General features: G+C 46.9%; 1 protein-coding gene across 6 annotated transcripts in view; it reads right to left on the reverse strand.

Moving 5' to 3' along the window:
* The window catches only part of GLDN (gliomedin), an 80,311-nt gene that overhangs the window by 65,413 nt on the left and 1,138 nt on the right, over window positions 1–13,760 (reverse strand). For 3 of the 6 annotated variants that reach the window (XM_039492323.1, XM_039492322.1, XM_039492321.1), the window contains exons 1-2: window positions 10,522–10,842; window positions 1,609–1,660 (exon numbers count right to left, since the gene is read on the reverse strand). In XM_039492323.1, coding sequence (XP_039348257.1) covers window positions 1,609–1,660; window positions 10,522–10,842 — 373 coding nt within the window. Of the gene's footprint in view, window positions 1–1,608; window positions 1,661–7,626; window positions 7,850–10,521; window positions 10,843–13,760 lie in introns of those variants that run through there. The other 3 variants (XM_039492326.1, XM_039492325.1, XM_039492324.1) reach the window with 3 other exon arrangements.

Consider the following 13,760-nt stretch of genomic DNA (forward strand, 5'->3'; position numbering starts at 1 on the left):
GCAGCTTCTGGTAAAACATACTTTTGTCAAAAACTGGGGAAAGTTGGAAGATAAGAAGAGAGATTACTGCTGGGATTAAAGAACTGAATTCGCTGTACTAACATTTTTACCAGGGCTACAAAGACATTTTTAAAATATACAACTTTACATAGAAATTAAAGAAATAAACAGATCTCTGACACTAAACCTGACAATTTAAGGCATTAATGAAAAAGCTTTATAGGAAAAGTGAAGCACAGTTTAGAACAGCTCTAAACCTGCACTGACTTTTTAGTAAAGCTGGTAGATGCCAGTTAATACCCTTTTCAGTCAATTTTCCAAGAAATGCCTGATTTTTTCAGCATGGACAATTTTTTTATTTAGTACTCTCAATTACTTTGTCATCTTGAACTCATTGAAGATGCTAGATGTCCTTTTATCACATAGATAAACAGGAAAAGTACTTGAAATGTAGCAAGTGTAATGAAGACAGCTAATGTCTACCGTGTAGTGAGCTATTGTTAAAGCCAACGTTGGAGTGGGGTTTAACTGAGATGAAGATTCAGGGAGTGCACAGAAGGGGATTTAGAGGCATGGAGTAGTCAGAACTCTGGAACCCAACACAAGCTGTACTTTAAGCTGTACTTGACAGTGGAGTTGTCTTTGTTCCAGTCAAATTTCACCTGTGCTTTCAAAAGGAGTTTTTGTGTTTTGTCTCCAATATATCAAGGCTGGATCCATACAGGGGAAATTTCCCAAAAAATTCTAACTCATTTTGAATTCAGGTCAGTTAAACTAACATTAAACCCTGTTGGATCGGTAGTTCATACCAACTGCAAATGGCCTGAACTGGTTTCCAAACCTATGTGATTTACTCATTTTCAAGTATGTATATCAGCTCCAGCAGCTCGGTCTACTATATACTTTGGCTAGCAAAGCCAAGACAGAGCCCTTGGAGTAGCTAAAGCTTTACATTTTCTGGTTTTCCCAGACCACATGCAAACTTTTCATGCCTTCAGCCTGCCCCAGCCATCAAGTATTTTGAAATTCCTTTGGATTTCTGAGAAACCAACCTGAGAGTCTCATGCTAAGACCATCATCATCCTTCAGAGTCCACTACCTCCACTCCTACTTTAGCCATGGCATTTTCTACAGTGATACAAGACCCGCCCTCCCGCTGGGTTGTCCATCCCATGCTGATCTAGAATCAAGAGGCTGAGCTCCAGTCTTTAATGGTTGTATTGAAGATACCAAGATCTATTAAGTACCATTATAAAGATCCCAATTCTTTAATGAGCTCTGCAAGGGTGGACTCCCATGTAAGAAAACTATCTGGGAAATAAACATCCCCAGGTAACAATGTTATTCTGGAGACTTTGTATATTCTTGTATTATTTACAATAGCTTGGTATTATTACTACTACTACTACAAGATTGCATCTTTACCTTTTTCAAAGGAACATAAACCAATGATACTGTACATTTTTAATCAGATCAATAGTATCATTCCTACAAAAATTATAGTCCTACAGCCTATAATTATCTCAAGCCAATTTTTCCTCCAAAAATTATTTCATCACCAAGCATACAGCATTCAGCATAATGCTATAGTAGTATTTGAAAACATACCTGTTAAGCATATCCCTTTGGTGCTGTTACATAAATCCACCATCACACGGACCTAACATCACAGAAGAATGTAAAATTCACAACAATGCACTGAGTTTCGGTTTCTACAGAAAGGACAAACAAAACCTCTCTCCGGTTCACTTTATTCTTCTGTGTGATTGCTGTGCAAAAAGCAGTTGGGAAAATTCTCTCTTTTACAACTACACCACCTTGTAGAATGTGAGCAAACTATTTAGGCCTTAACTTTGGCCTTCTGAAGACCCGCATATGTATTTGTAAATGACTCTATCTTTAGGAATCTGTGCATTGTACCATTTTAACATCATTTAAAAAAAAACTGCATGGGCACATCTCTGGATGCAGTCAGAGTAGAAAGACTTACACCTTAGTTCACTTAGGTTTTCATGGCTCTCTATCTGAGATAGGTTATCAAAGATTATCAAGGCCGGCAGCAGCCAAATATGATCAGTGTTTAACTCATACATATGTCCATTTATGGGTCATTTTCTATCATGCAACATAACTCAACTTGCTTCCCGGATATATAAGGTGATCCCTACTAATTTCTTTACTTGACATAGTACAGAGCAGCATGTGAATTTGGAATTAGATTATTGGAACCTCATCCATTTGTGGCACTACAATAATTGGGGCATTTGTTCAGATACTTGTAATTGAGAGAGCCACAATTCACCATCTCAACAAGACCAGCTTTATAACAATGTCCTTAAGTTGTAGTAGGTATGCCTACCGATAAATTCTGGTACTGTATTTTTGTCTACATTTCTTTCTTTTTTATTTACTTCCTAAGAGTGAACATTGTACTAATACAGGGCTCAGCACTGTGAGATGATGAGTACTCTCAACTCCCAGGGATTTGAATGGCAGCTGGCAATGTTCAGCGCCTTGCAGAATCAAAGAGTCCTTATGTAAGTGCTAGCCAAGATTTCTGATCTAAAATATGCTTTATCTCATCATTCACTATACTTACAACATCTATCTTCAGATGTCACAAGTATCTTCCCAGGGTAATATAAAAACCACGGCATTCTCTTTTAAGTAGTATACATTGTCGCTGTTGTAGCTAAGTTATTTTTTATAAATCAAAAGATACAAAGGATCAAATTTCCAGCCTTCAATTGCGCTTGAGTAAAACTGTGCCTCCACTCAGCACACGTGCATTCATTTGTTTTTGCATAACCTTGTGTGTGCCCTTTAAATAATCTGAGGACATGCAACGTTTACCATTTGCACCTCCAAAACCCATTGTCAACCAACTGTCATTTAATCTGTTCATCAGTCTGGAAAGTTACTGAAGCTAGGGGGTAGAAAATGCATGTGTCATGGGATCAGTAATGGGATATTTACTGCAGCTTTTGTTCTGTTGGTTATTGTTTCAAATCCAGCCCACAATGATATTGACTAAAAGCTGTTGCTACTTGGCGACAGTTCTGAGACCTGTGTGATTGGTGGCCTCCATGTAGCTCCTACTAGACAGCTGTCCAGGTCATAAAAAACAACCAATAAATTTAGTGCTTATTGGAATCCTTGTTGGTAAACTCAAGCAAGGAGACTAAGAATTCAATGGGTATGGAGAGTAAACTTTCCTCATACCACTAATAAGTCAGAGTCAAAGCTCTTTAGCTGGGGAGCATGGAGAAGTTTATACCACCATCTTCCCTGCTGAACTTCTGCTGTGGATGGAGAATTTCTGTCGCCATGGCTGTCAATACAACCCTTTTCATCAGCTCTAGGCTCAAGTTAAACTTGGTTTAAAAAGAAAAAGAAGAGAACGCCAAACACAGAAAGTGAGAGAGATACCAAGCTTCAAAGAGTTCTTCAACAAAATCAAGGAAATCATGACCTGATATTTCTAATGTAAAAAAGACAAGTCAAGTCAGTTTAAAAAAAAAAAAGTATGAGGCCGTCTTTATAAATAACTTAAAATAAAAATTCAGGATACAAAAACAAAAACAATCTGGGACACAAAGGTGGTTTGGTGGGGGGGTTGTGTGTTTGTTTTGTCTTTTGCTTTGCTATGCTATTCACCTATCAGAACCACTGCCTTCTGATTTTTTGTCTCTGGATCAGGTCTAGGCATTCAAACTGGTAAAACACCACCCCTACTAGCTCACTGTCATCCACACAGAACACTAACTGAATGTTTTACTGCCCCATAGATGTTGCTGCTCAAGGTGATGGTCTACCTCAGAGATTCTCAAACTGTGGTCCGCGGCCCACCAGTGGACTGCAAGGTCCATTCAGGTGGTCCACGGATAGTTCCCTCTAAGGTGCACACCTGGGCAGCCGCACATGAGAGAATGAAGGTGCAGGCATGGTTCCTCTAATTAGGTGCCTGGACCCTGGAGAAGACGCACATCAGAGATTGTAAGGTGCACATGTAAGGTGAGGTGGTGGCCTTGGGGGGAGTAGGGGACAGGTGGGAGGGGGCAGTGGGGTGAGAAGAGGGGGTGGGGGGAATTTGGGATGTGCAGGGCTGCAGCAGCCAGAGGAATAGGCAACTTTCCCCAGCTTAAGCTGCTGGGGAGAGACGGCCCTCCTTCCCAGCCTCAGCTCTATGGCTACTGTGGCGGGGGACAGAGGGAGAGACCCTCCTCCTCCCCAGCCCCAGCTTGGGGGCTGCTGCAGTGGAGGAGAGAGGGAGAGACCTCACCTCTTTCCCAGCCCAGGGGCTGCCATGGCAGGGAGAGAGGGCATTACAAAGGTAAGACTACTGATATTAAAATATGAGTTGTGTGCTTTTATTTGTAGAACAAAAAAAGGTTTTTATATGTATAGTGCTTTTATCCAAAGTGCTTTACAATAGTTAACTAACAGTACAAACAACATTTGGAAAGATCATTAAATGGTCCACCAAGACCCTCAGCAATTTTCAAGTGGTCTGCAAAAAAAAAGTTCGAGAACCACTGGTCTATCTATTTGATATTGCCACTATTACTCACACAATCAAGGCAAAGAGCACAACTGCCTGAAGTGCCAAAAAACACCAAGTGTACAACATCATATGACACTTCCTACTGAGGGCTTGGCTACACTTACAAATTTGCAGCGCTTCAGCAGGGTGTGAAAACACACCCTCTGCAGCGCTGCAAATTGTGGCGCTACAAAGCGCCAGTGTAGTCAAAGCCCCAGCGCTGGGAGCCGTGCTCCCAGCACTGTCCGTTATTCCCCACAGGGAGGTGGAGTACAGACAGCGCTGGGAGAGTTTTCTCCCAGCGCTGGCGCTTTGACTACACTTAGCGCTTCAAAGCGCTGCTGCAGCAGCGCTGCCGCGGCAGCGCTTTGAAATGCAAGTGTAGCCAAAGGCTGAGACAAAATTTCCATTAGAGGCTCTGATTCAGCAAAGTACTAAGGACTTGATCCAAAGTCTATTTAAGTTAATGGAAATCCTTCTAATGACTTCAATGGGCTTTGCATCAGGCCCTAAAGTACATGTTTAACTTAAGCATATGACTCAAGCATCTTTTAAAGTATTTTTCTTGATTGTTTTTACCTTAGAAATATCAGATCTTGATTTCCTTGTCTTTGCTGGAGAACTCTTCATAAGGATTGTCTGCCCTGAGTAAATGGGACTATGCATGCTTTAGAACTTTGAGATGGAGGTGGGGGATGTGGCCAGTGGAAATTTTGCAAGAATGGGCCGCAGAGAAACAAATCAAAAGATCCTTCTGAGTATATGTGTTGTAATGATTCATGTATTATGTGATGCTTAGTTGTAGTATATTTATCTACAGCTATCTAGAGTAGAGTTCTTTGTTTATTTTTTAAATAAGAAAGGGGCTTTCTGAAGGCCAATCCTGCAAGGTGCTGAGTACTTCTGCGAGTATCAAAACACCTTAAAATTCCACTAACATCAGTGGGTGCTCAACACCTAGCAGGATCAGGCCCTCTTCTTCTGCAGACCTGTGTTGACAATTAGCATGTGTTAATTTTTTGTGAGGATCTTTCAGATTCCAAGCTGCATTTCAGACCAGACAGAACAAAAATGTTCTTAGCTGGCAAACATGCAAAGTAGATTCATTCAATTATAGTATTTCTCTTTCATTTGTACATCACTAAATAACAATATAAGATATTTCCAAAATGGTTTTAAGGCTACAGAAAGTAAAATGTTCTAGTAAAAACCATACGATCTTATGAAAAGGATTTCTTCTTCAATAAAAGGAGTTTAAAACAATGTATGCAAACCTGCGCTTCCTAACATTTGTTCTGAAATATGAGAAAATAAAACATAAGCTGCTTAACTGCGCAAGTCTTTGTGTTTTGGACTTTTAATCAAGAACTTGCCACACAACATTCTGATGCAAAAGAAAAATCAAAAGTACTTCTGTTTAAAATGTCAAGACAATAAACTTCAATATTATCATAATTACACACGAGTCACTTTATGCAAGTAATCTCATTAAATTCAGTTGTTATAGTGATAACATATACATAAAGACAAACACCAATAGTTTATTAAGCACAACAGTGACCTCGTTTAGTGTGGCAATACTGAAAAACCTTACTTCCATAAGTAATCCTTAAAGTCATTGGGAGTATTCACATCAATAAGGGAGCAGGGGTGTCAGATTTGCCTGTTCTTGTTATTTTTGAGCCAGGGCCTACAGTCCTTACTCAGGCAAAACTCACAATGAGTTTCCCACATGTTGATGGGATGTTTTACTGAGTAGATACAGTAGAATCAGGCCCTAGAGCCCCTTTTCTAGAAACACTCATGCACATGAGTGAAACCCCATATTCAGGAAAAATTCCCATTAAAGTGTGAGAAATTCAGTGCCATTTTGCCTGAGAAAAGACCTCAGAATCTGGCCCAACAGTAACAAAGGGCTAAATCCTGCTTTCCTTACTCATGCCACTAATCCCACTGATTTTAAAGCTTGCTCAGTGAATAAGGTTGTGAAGGAATGGGCTGCTAAAGGCATGACTAATATGCCTAATAGTAAAAAAGTAGAAATGTGTGTGACTGTAGTTAATTGTTCGGAATTATACAATGAGAGTCAAACTAGTGGTGTAATACAAGGGTGTATTTAGAATTTTAAATTCCTGAAAATTGTCATTTTATTTTAATTTATTTGTAAAGGTCTCTTTTTTTATAACTAGTTTGAAAGCTTCTTGTAGTATTTTAACTAAATCCAATATTGCACTTTTTAAATAAATAATTAAAATAGCCGCCTCTTTCAGGAAAAATTGGGAATCCTTTCAGATCCTGTTAAGAGCTGTTGCTCTTATTTTGTCTGCAAAATAATCATCTTAAAAAACTTTAGTTACAACCTGTAAAACAATAAAGTCTGTTTTATGGATTTCTCTGCCTTAATATTTGCAGTCTATAACCAGTGTTAGTTTTTGATGGAAACTAGACTGAACAAAACAATGGGAAATATCCCATAGGGAACACAATCCCTGCAGGGGCAGGGGCTGACCAAACAGTCTTTTCTCATCTCTGACTTCCCTGATATGGGAAACAGATGAGATTTGCTTTGCAATTCTGTAAATTTCACCTGCTTTTTCAGATTTGGGAACAAAGACAGAGAAAGATTTTAAAGGAACGTCCAAGGGACCCGCAAAAGCCAGTGGAATATTAGAGGGATCATTAAGGGAACATGAAACCAACTACTACAAAGGCCATAGGTGCTGGAGGTAGGGTGGCTTAGGCTACCTGTGTGACCTGGCCCTAGTGCAGGGGTCACTTTCTCCTCACTCACACATGCACAAACGCACACACTTTTCCTGAGACGTGAGAAAGTCCCACCACTCTTCATTTAAGTTTCATGTTAACATTTATTTCTTAAAACACCCTCCAATACGCTGGCGAATTTCACCAGTCAAGTTCTCTCACCCAGGGAGCACTTGACCAGGGCCGGCCTTAAGCCGATTTGCCCTATTCCCCCGAATTGGGCCCCGCCCCTGAGAGGGCCCCGCGGTGCAGCGTCTCTCCCAGAAGCAAGTGCTTTTCAGCCTTCCTTCCCCTCCCCCTCCTCCACCCCCAGCACTCACCTGCAGGAGATGCTGAGGGAGCTTCTGGCCTGGTGGGAGACAGGAATCTCTGCAGTGGACCTCGCTCACCTGAGCAGCTGCTGGGGCTTCCAGCGGTGAGTGTTTGACCCTGTGATTCCCCGGAGGTTTGTAATATTGGGTTGGTTTTGTGGTTTACGTGGTGTTGCTGTTTGAGGGTGAGCTTGTGCCTTCCTGTGTCTGTTTCAAAACTAAAGTTGGGATCCTGTAACCCAGGAAAAAAGCCCCGAGCCGGTACTTAGTGCTGTGAACTCCAGGTGAGAGAGAGAGGGAGGTTTGGAGGAGGAAATCAAATACATCAAGAGGGGAGAATGCAAAAGGTCTGCAACACGGCAGGCTGAGACTTTTAACTCCCTTTCCCCCCTTCCCCCGCAGGAGGGGAAACTGAGGCACTGAGTGATCTTATCCAAACCAGTTCCCTTCCCATCAACTCTGCTTTCCCTGCTGCAAGACCGCTGTAGGGGCTGAATATTTCCATTAAACCATGGCTCCTTCATTTGCCCTGCAACAATAAAATAGACCGGCTTGGTGGGGGGGAATAGCCCCCCCCTAAAGCTTTGTGGATATTAAGGGTTTTTTTGGGGGGGGTATGATCATATTCTAGATCAATCAAATGCCCAGCTCAGCTTTCTAGCCATCCAGCAGCTTTAGGGCAGGGAAGGTAGGTGCTCTTGGTGCAGAGTGGTCACAAAACAGGGGTGAATTTAGCGGGGGTTTGCGGGGTCTGCTTGAAATCCCACCCGATGCAGCCACACAGAATCATTGGCAGCGCTGGGAGAGGCCAGGAGTGGAAGCAGGTGCCCTGTGGGTGGGGGGACATTTGCCCTCAGTCCTGGGCTCTGGGATGGACTAGGCTGGGTGGTGGGTTCAGTCTAGTCTTCCAGCCTGTTGCTCTTACTGGGGTTTGTGGTTTTCATCTAGCTCCATTGAAAAGAACAAACAAGCCCAGTAGAAAAGGGGGGTGAGAGAGGCAGGAAGGAGTTTGTAAGGGGTTTAAGTGACCCATCAGCGAAAGAGTAAAACCAGAGTTTGACTGGGTTTCCCCCCAGCCACCACTCCTGCAAACACTGGGCAAGGGGCAGCTCCATCCCCCACTGAGGCTATGGTGAGGGACAACAGGGGAGGAAGGAAGCCGTATGGCAGTCCCTTCCCCCCAGCACCCCCCTCCAGCCCCCAAACTCTGTCCCAAAGCCTGCACTCACCCCTCCGCACGCCCTCCCAGAGCCTGCACCCCTCCACCCTTCCTGCACCCCACCCCGTGCCCCAGCCCAGAGCCTGCACCCACCCCTCCGCACTCCCTCCCAGAGCCTGCACCCCTCCACCCTTCCTGCACCCCACCCCGTGCCCCAGCCCGGAGCCTGCACCCAGCACCCAAACTCCGTCCCACTCAGCCCTGGGCAAAGCTCCTTGGTCTGGCTCCCAGCCCCTCTCCAAGGGTTGCAGCTGTCTGGAGGTGCCTGCCTTCCACACCTTCCTCATTCACACCTCATTCAGTCAATAGGGCAATTGATTACAAAGTGGAGAGAAGATCTTATTCTACTTCTAGCAAAAAAACATTTTTCTTTTACCTTAATTATACTACCTTAGGGGCCCGCTATAACATATTACTAAGGTTCAATACAAAGTCATGTAAAAGTTATACAAAAATGCATAATGCAGAGATTTATCTACAACTGCATTGATTGACTGCTATGTGCAGTAATATAGTGACCCCTGGGTTTTTGAATAAGGCTATATACTGGGGGGGGGGGTGCAGCAGCGAGTCAGGGCGAGCAGGTGGGCAAGCGGCAAGTGGGCAAAGAGGCGAGCAGTGAGCCAGCAGGGGGTTTAGGGGCAGGCATGGGGGTTTCTGGCAGGGGAGGGAGAAAGTGAAAGGAGGTGAGTGGTGGGTGGGGGACTGACTAGGAGGGACACAGCAAGTCAGTGGGGAACTAGGGGGTGAAGAGGAGTGTGATGGTGGGGCCGAGTGGGGAGGGGATGGGTCCTATTTTACTGCTGTGATCTGGTCACCCCATGTGTGCCAGGTTTCAGAGAAGCAGCCGTGTTTGTTTGTATCTGCAAAAAGACCAGGAGTACTTGTGGCACCTTAGAGACTAACAAATTTATTTCAGCATGAGCTTTCATGGGCTACAGCCCACTTCTTCGGATGCATAGAATGGAATATTTTTTGTCTATGTGTGCCGTTTCTCCCCCCACCCCTCAAACCTTCCTCTTTGGCCCACAGCTGTTTTGATGGGGTGGCGCTGAGGAAGGAGGGTTTGTTTCTGCAAGGCGAGCGGCACTGGTGGGGGCAGTGTTTCCATGGGGCCGGGAGGTGCTGGGGGGAAGGAGGGGGCATAAAATAAACATTATTGAAGAAAATCAGTTGTACAACTATCAAAACAAATTATTTTCCTAATATGAAAGTGAAAATCTATAATTAATATTATTTTAGAATGTGGTGATTTCTATCAATATGGGCAAGAGATCAAGAGATATTGGTAGAAAGTACCCAAGTGGGAGTAAGAAAAGAGCCATATACAATATTATGTAGTAATATATAAATTTTGTTATGTATCTAGTCATGGAAAGTAAATAATACATGTAAATAATACATGTAAGAAATGAAAGGTGGGGTTTTTTAAGTGTTTTTTTTTAAGTCATCCCTGCCGGGGCCCCGTCAAAACTGTTCGAATTGGGCCCCGCACTTCCTAAAGCCGGCCCTGCACTTGACCCAGGTGCTGGTGACTCAGCCCTTCCCTTGGGGGAGGGAAACAGTCATGTCCTTGGGACTCCGGCGTGCGCCACAGCCCCTGTCTCTTGGGGGACCCTCTTATGGACCCCAGCTCCTTGGAGAAGCTCTCAGGGCCCAGCCCCTGGCCCTAGGGCGCACCCTACCGGCACCATGGAGTAGGTCATCATCATGAGCAACTCCTCGTTCTCGGCCCGAACGTGGCCCCTGGCGCGCGCTCCGCGGTGGCTCCTCTTGTGCCGGGCGGCCCCCGGGGCCGCTGCCCCCGGGGCGGTGGGGCCCACGAGGGACCGCAGGATGCTGGCAGTGTCTCCCCCCTGCGGCCGCGCAGCCTCCAGCTCCCGCAGCGCCGCGCTCAGCTCCCTCCACTGGCCCAGCAGGAAGAGCGTCCCCGCGGCGCTGAGCGCCGAGAGCAGCCCCACCGCGGCCAGCGAGCAGCGCAGCGCCCGGCCGCCGTCCCCCGGCATCCCCGGCCCGGAGGCGCGCTCGGGCAGGATCCGAGCGGCTGCGGCTCCCCGGCGCTAGCGGGCAGGCGGGGGCGGAGCGGCGCTGCGGCCAGGGGACTCGCTGCCTGCGGCTCCGGGACTGGCTTTATGGCCCCCGGCACCGTGGGCTGTTTCCACCGCCAGCCACAGAGCCGCCGGGGTGACGAGGCGGAATGAATGCGAGAGGCGGGCGCCGCGGGGACGGGGAGCAAGGGGGAGGGACACGGGGGACCTGGCCCGGGGCAGGGCGAGGGACACAGGGGCAGGGACACAGGGGACCTGGCCCAGGGCAGGGGACACGGGGGACCTGGCCCAGGGCAGGGGACACGGGGGACCTGGCCCCGGGACAGGGGACACGGGGGACACATGAGACGTGGCCCGGGACAGGGCAGGGACATGGGGGACCTGGCCCTGGGACAGGGCGGGGGACACAGGAGACGTGGCCCGGGACAGGGCAGTTACACGGGAGACCTGGCCCCGGGGCAGGGGACATAGGGGCAGGGACACGGGGGACCTGGCCCAGGGGCACGGCGGGGGACACAGGATACCTGGCCCTGGGACAGGGTGGGGGATACAGGAGACGTGGCCCAGGACAGGGCAGTTACACGGGAGACCTGGCCCCGGGGCAGGGGACATAGGGGCAGGGACACGGGGGACCTGGCCCCGGGGCAGGGCGGGGGACACAGGAGACGTGGCCCGGGACAGGGCAGTTACACGGGAGACCTGGCCCCTGGGGCAGGGCGGGGGACACATGAGACGTGGCCCGGGACAGGGCAGTTACACGGGAGACCTGGCCCCGGGGCAGGGGACATAGGGGCAGGGACACGGGGGACCTGGCCCCGGGACAGGGCGGGGGACACAGGAGACGTGGCCCGGGACAGGGCAGTTACACGGGAGACCTGGCCCCCGGGGCAGGGGACATAGGGGCAGGGACACGGGGGACCTGGCCCAGGGGCACGGCGGGGGACACAGGATACCTGGCCCTGGGACAGGGTGGGGGATACAGGAGACGTGGCCCAGGACAGGGCAGTTACACAGGAGACCTGGCCCCGGGGCGGGGGACATGGGGGCAGGGGACATAGGGGCAGGGACACGGGGGACCAGGCCCTGGGGCACGGCGGGGACACGAGAGACCTGGCACTGGGGCAGGGACATAGGGGACCTGGCACTGAGGCAAGGGACATGGGGGCAGGGACACAGGGGACCTGGCACTGGCGGCGCAGAGGGCAGGAACACGGGGTGGGGGGGACAAGGACACAGGAGATCTGGTATATGGACTGGGCAGGGGACAAAGAGGAGGGACAGGTTTCTGGCACACACGGGATCAGCACACAGGATCCGAAAGAGCGGTTCTAGGCACACGAGGATCCAAGGCCCAGAGGATAGGGCAAGTACAGGCACACAGGAGTGGAGGGTCAGCGACTGAGAAGTGAGGATAAGGGTCGGAAGAGGACAGTGGCAGGGATACAGCTGAGCTGACAAGGGTCAGTGAATCAGGCATAGGGGTTCGGGGTACAGAGAAGGGTGGATGCAGTTGATGAAGGAGAACAGGTACCAGAGTATGGGACAGAGGCTCAGGACAAATACAATCAGAGATTGGGGCAGGGAGCAGCAGCATGGGACAAGGTTAAGGGAATGAGGATGATGGAAAAAGATCTGGAAGATGGGCACAGTGCCAAGGGATAGGGAAAGAGGGGCAGAGGATCTAGGTTAGGACACTCATTACAACCTCTGGCTGAAATATTCATAGTGGGCATGTAAAATTATGAACCCAAAATCCCTATTTACATTGATTTGTTTAGGTACCTAAAGTTAAGCATCCACTTTGAAATTGTTTGCCTTGACCTTTGCCCCTGAAAATTGAAATTAGGTCAGGATATTGTTATGGGAAATTGCAGGACAGCCAAGGGGGAAGACAACCTTTACTCCTTGTGGCCTCCAACCATGATAGACATTTAGGTGCTTAAGTAGACATCACTACTTCCACTGTCTGGGGTACTATTGTGCTTCTGGCCATATTATAAGGATAGCTGTATTACATCCCATTTTGCTGCTTGTTAAAATGATTCCCGTATATCTACAATATAATTTTGTAATTTAGAAAAGCAACTTGATGTTTTCAAAAGGTACCATTTAATTCACTAATAACCATTTAAATAGTGTTATGGCTGTAGAACTGGGCACACCTCCAAAAGCCTTATGAGAATTCACTTTTTATGATCACAAATGAATTATTTTACTCCAATGTGCTGTGTGGGAGATATAAACCAAATTCTGCTCCCAGTTACCAATGTAAATCCCAGAGTACCTCCAGAGAAATCAATGGAGTTACTCAGGATTTATCAATGGTGTAAATCAGAGCAGAATTTGGCCCATAAATGTTACAATTTTCATACAAATCTCCAAAAGACTTTAACCCTTGAAAGAAGGGTTAAAACATCTAATTACTAAAGAAAAAATGTGTGTATGTATAAACACACGAGAGCACACACAGAAATTCAAGGTCAGTGCCAAATCCACTGCTTTTTCCCATGTAACAATTATGCAGGTTAACCCTTCCAAAGAGTTTGCTAGCTTTTGGAGGTTTGTGAGACAACTTACAGGCCAAATTCACTTTCATTTACACTCCATTGATTTCAGTGGCATTACTCCAAATTTACATCAATGTACCTGCAAGCTGAATTTGGCTATATCACACACAGAACACAAAGAGATTAAAATAATTAATGGATGGTTATAAAATGTGAATTTATAGTCATAGCTGATGGGCTGGAAAAATTTCCTCTCCCACTTTCTGATTAGAGAACAACCATAGCAGAGACTATCCAGAGCATGCACCCCAGATTTTATACCAAGCCTTGTGCTTGCTTTGCCAGGGCACGGAAGTTTAGCTAGTATTG

Source organism: Mauremys reevesii, linkage group 10, assembly GCF_016161935.1.
Source record: "Mauremys reevesii isolate NIE-2019 linkage group 10, ASM1616193v1, whole genome shotgun sequence".
NCBI lineage: Eukaryota > Metazoa > Chordata > Testudines > Geoemydidae > Mauremys > Mauremys reevesii.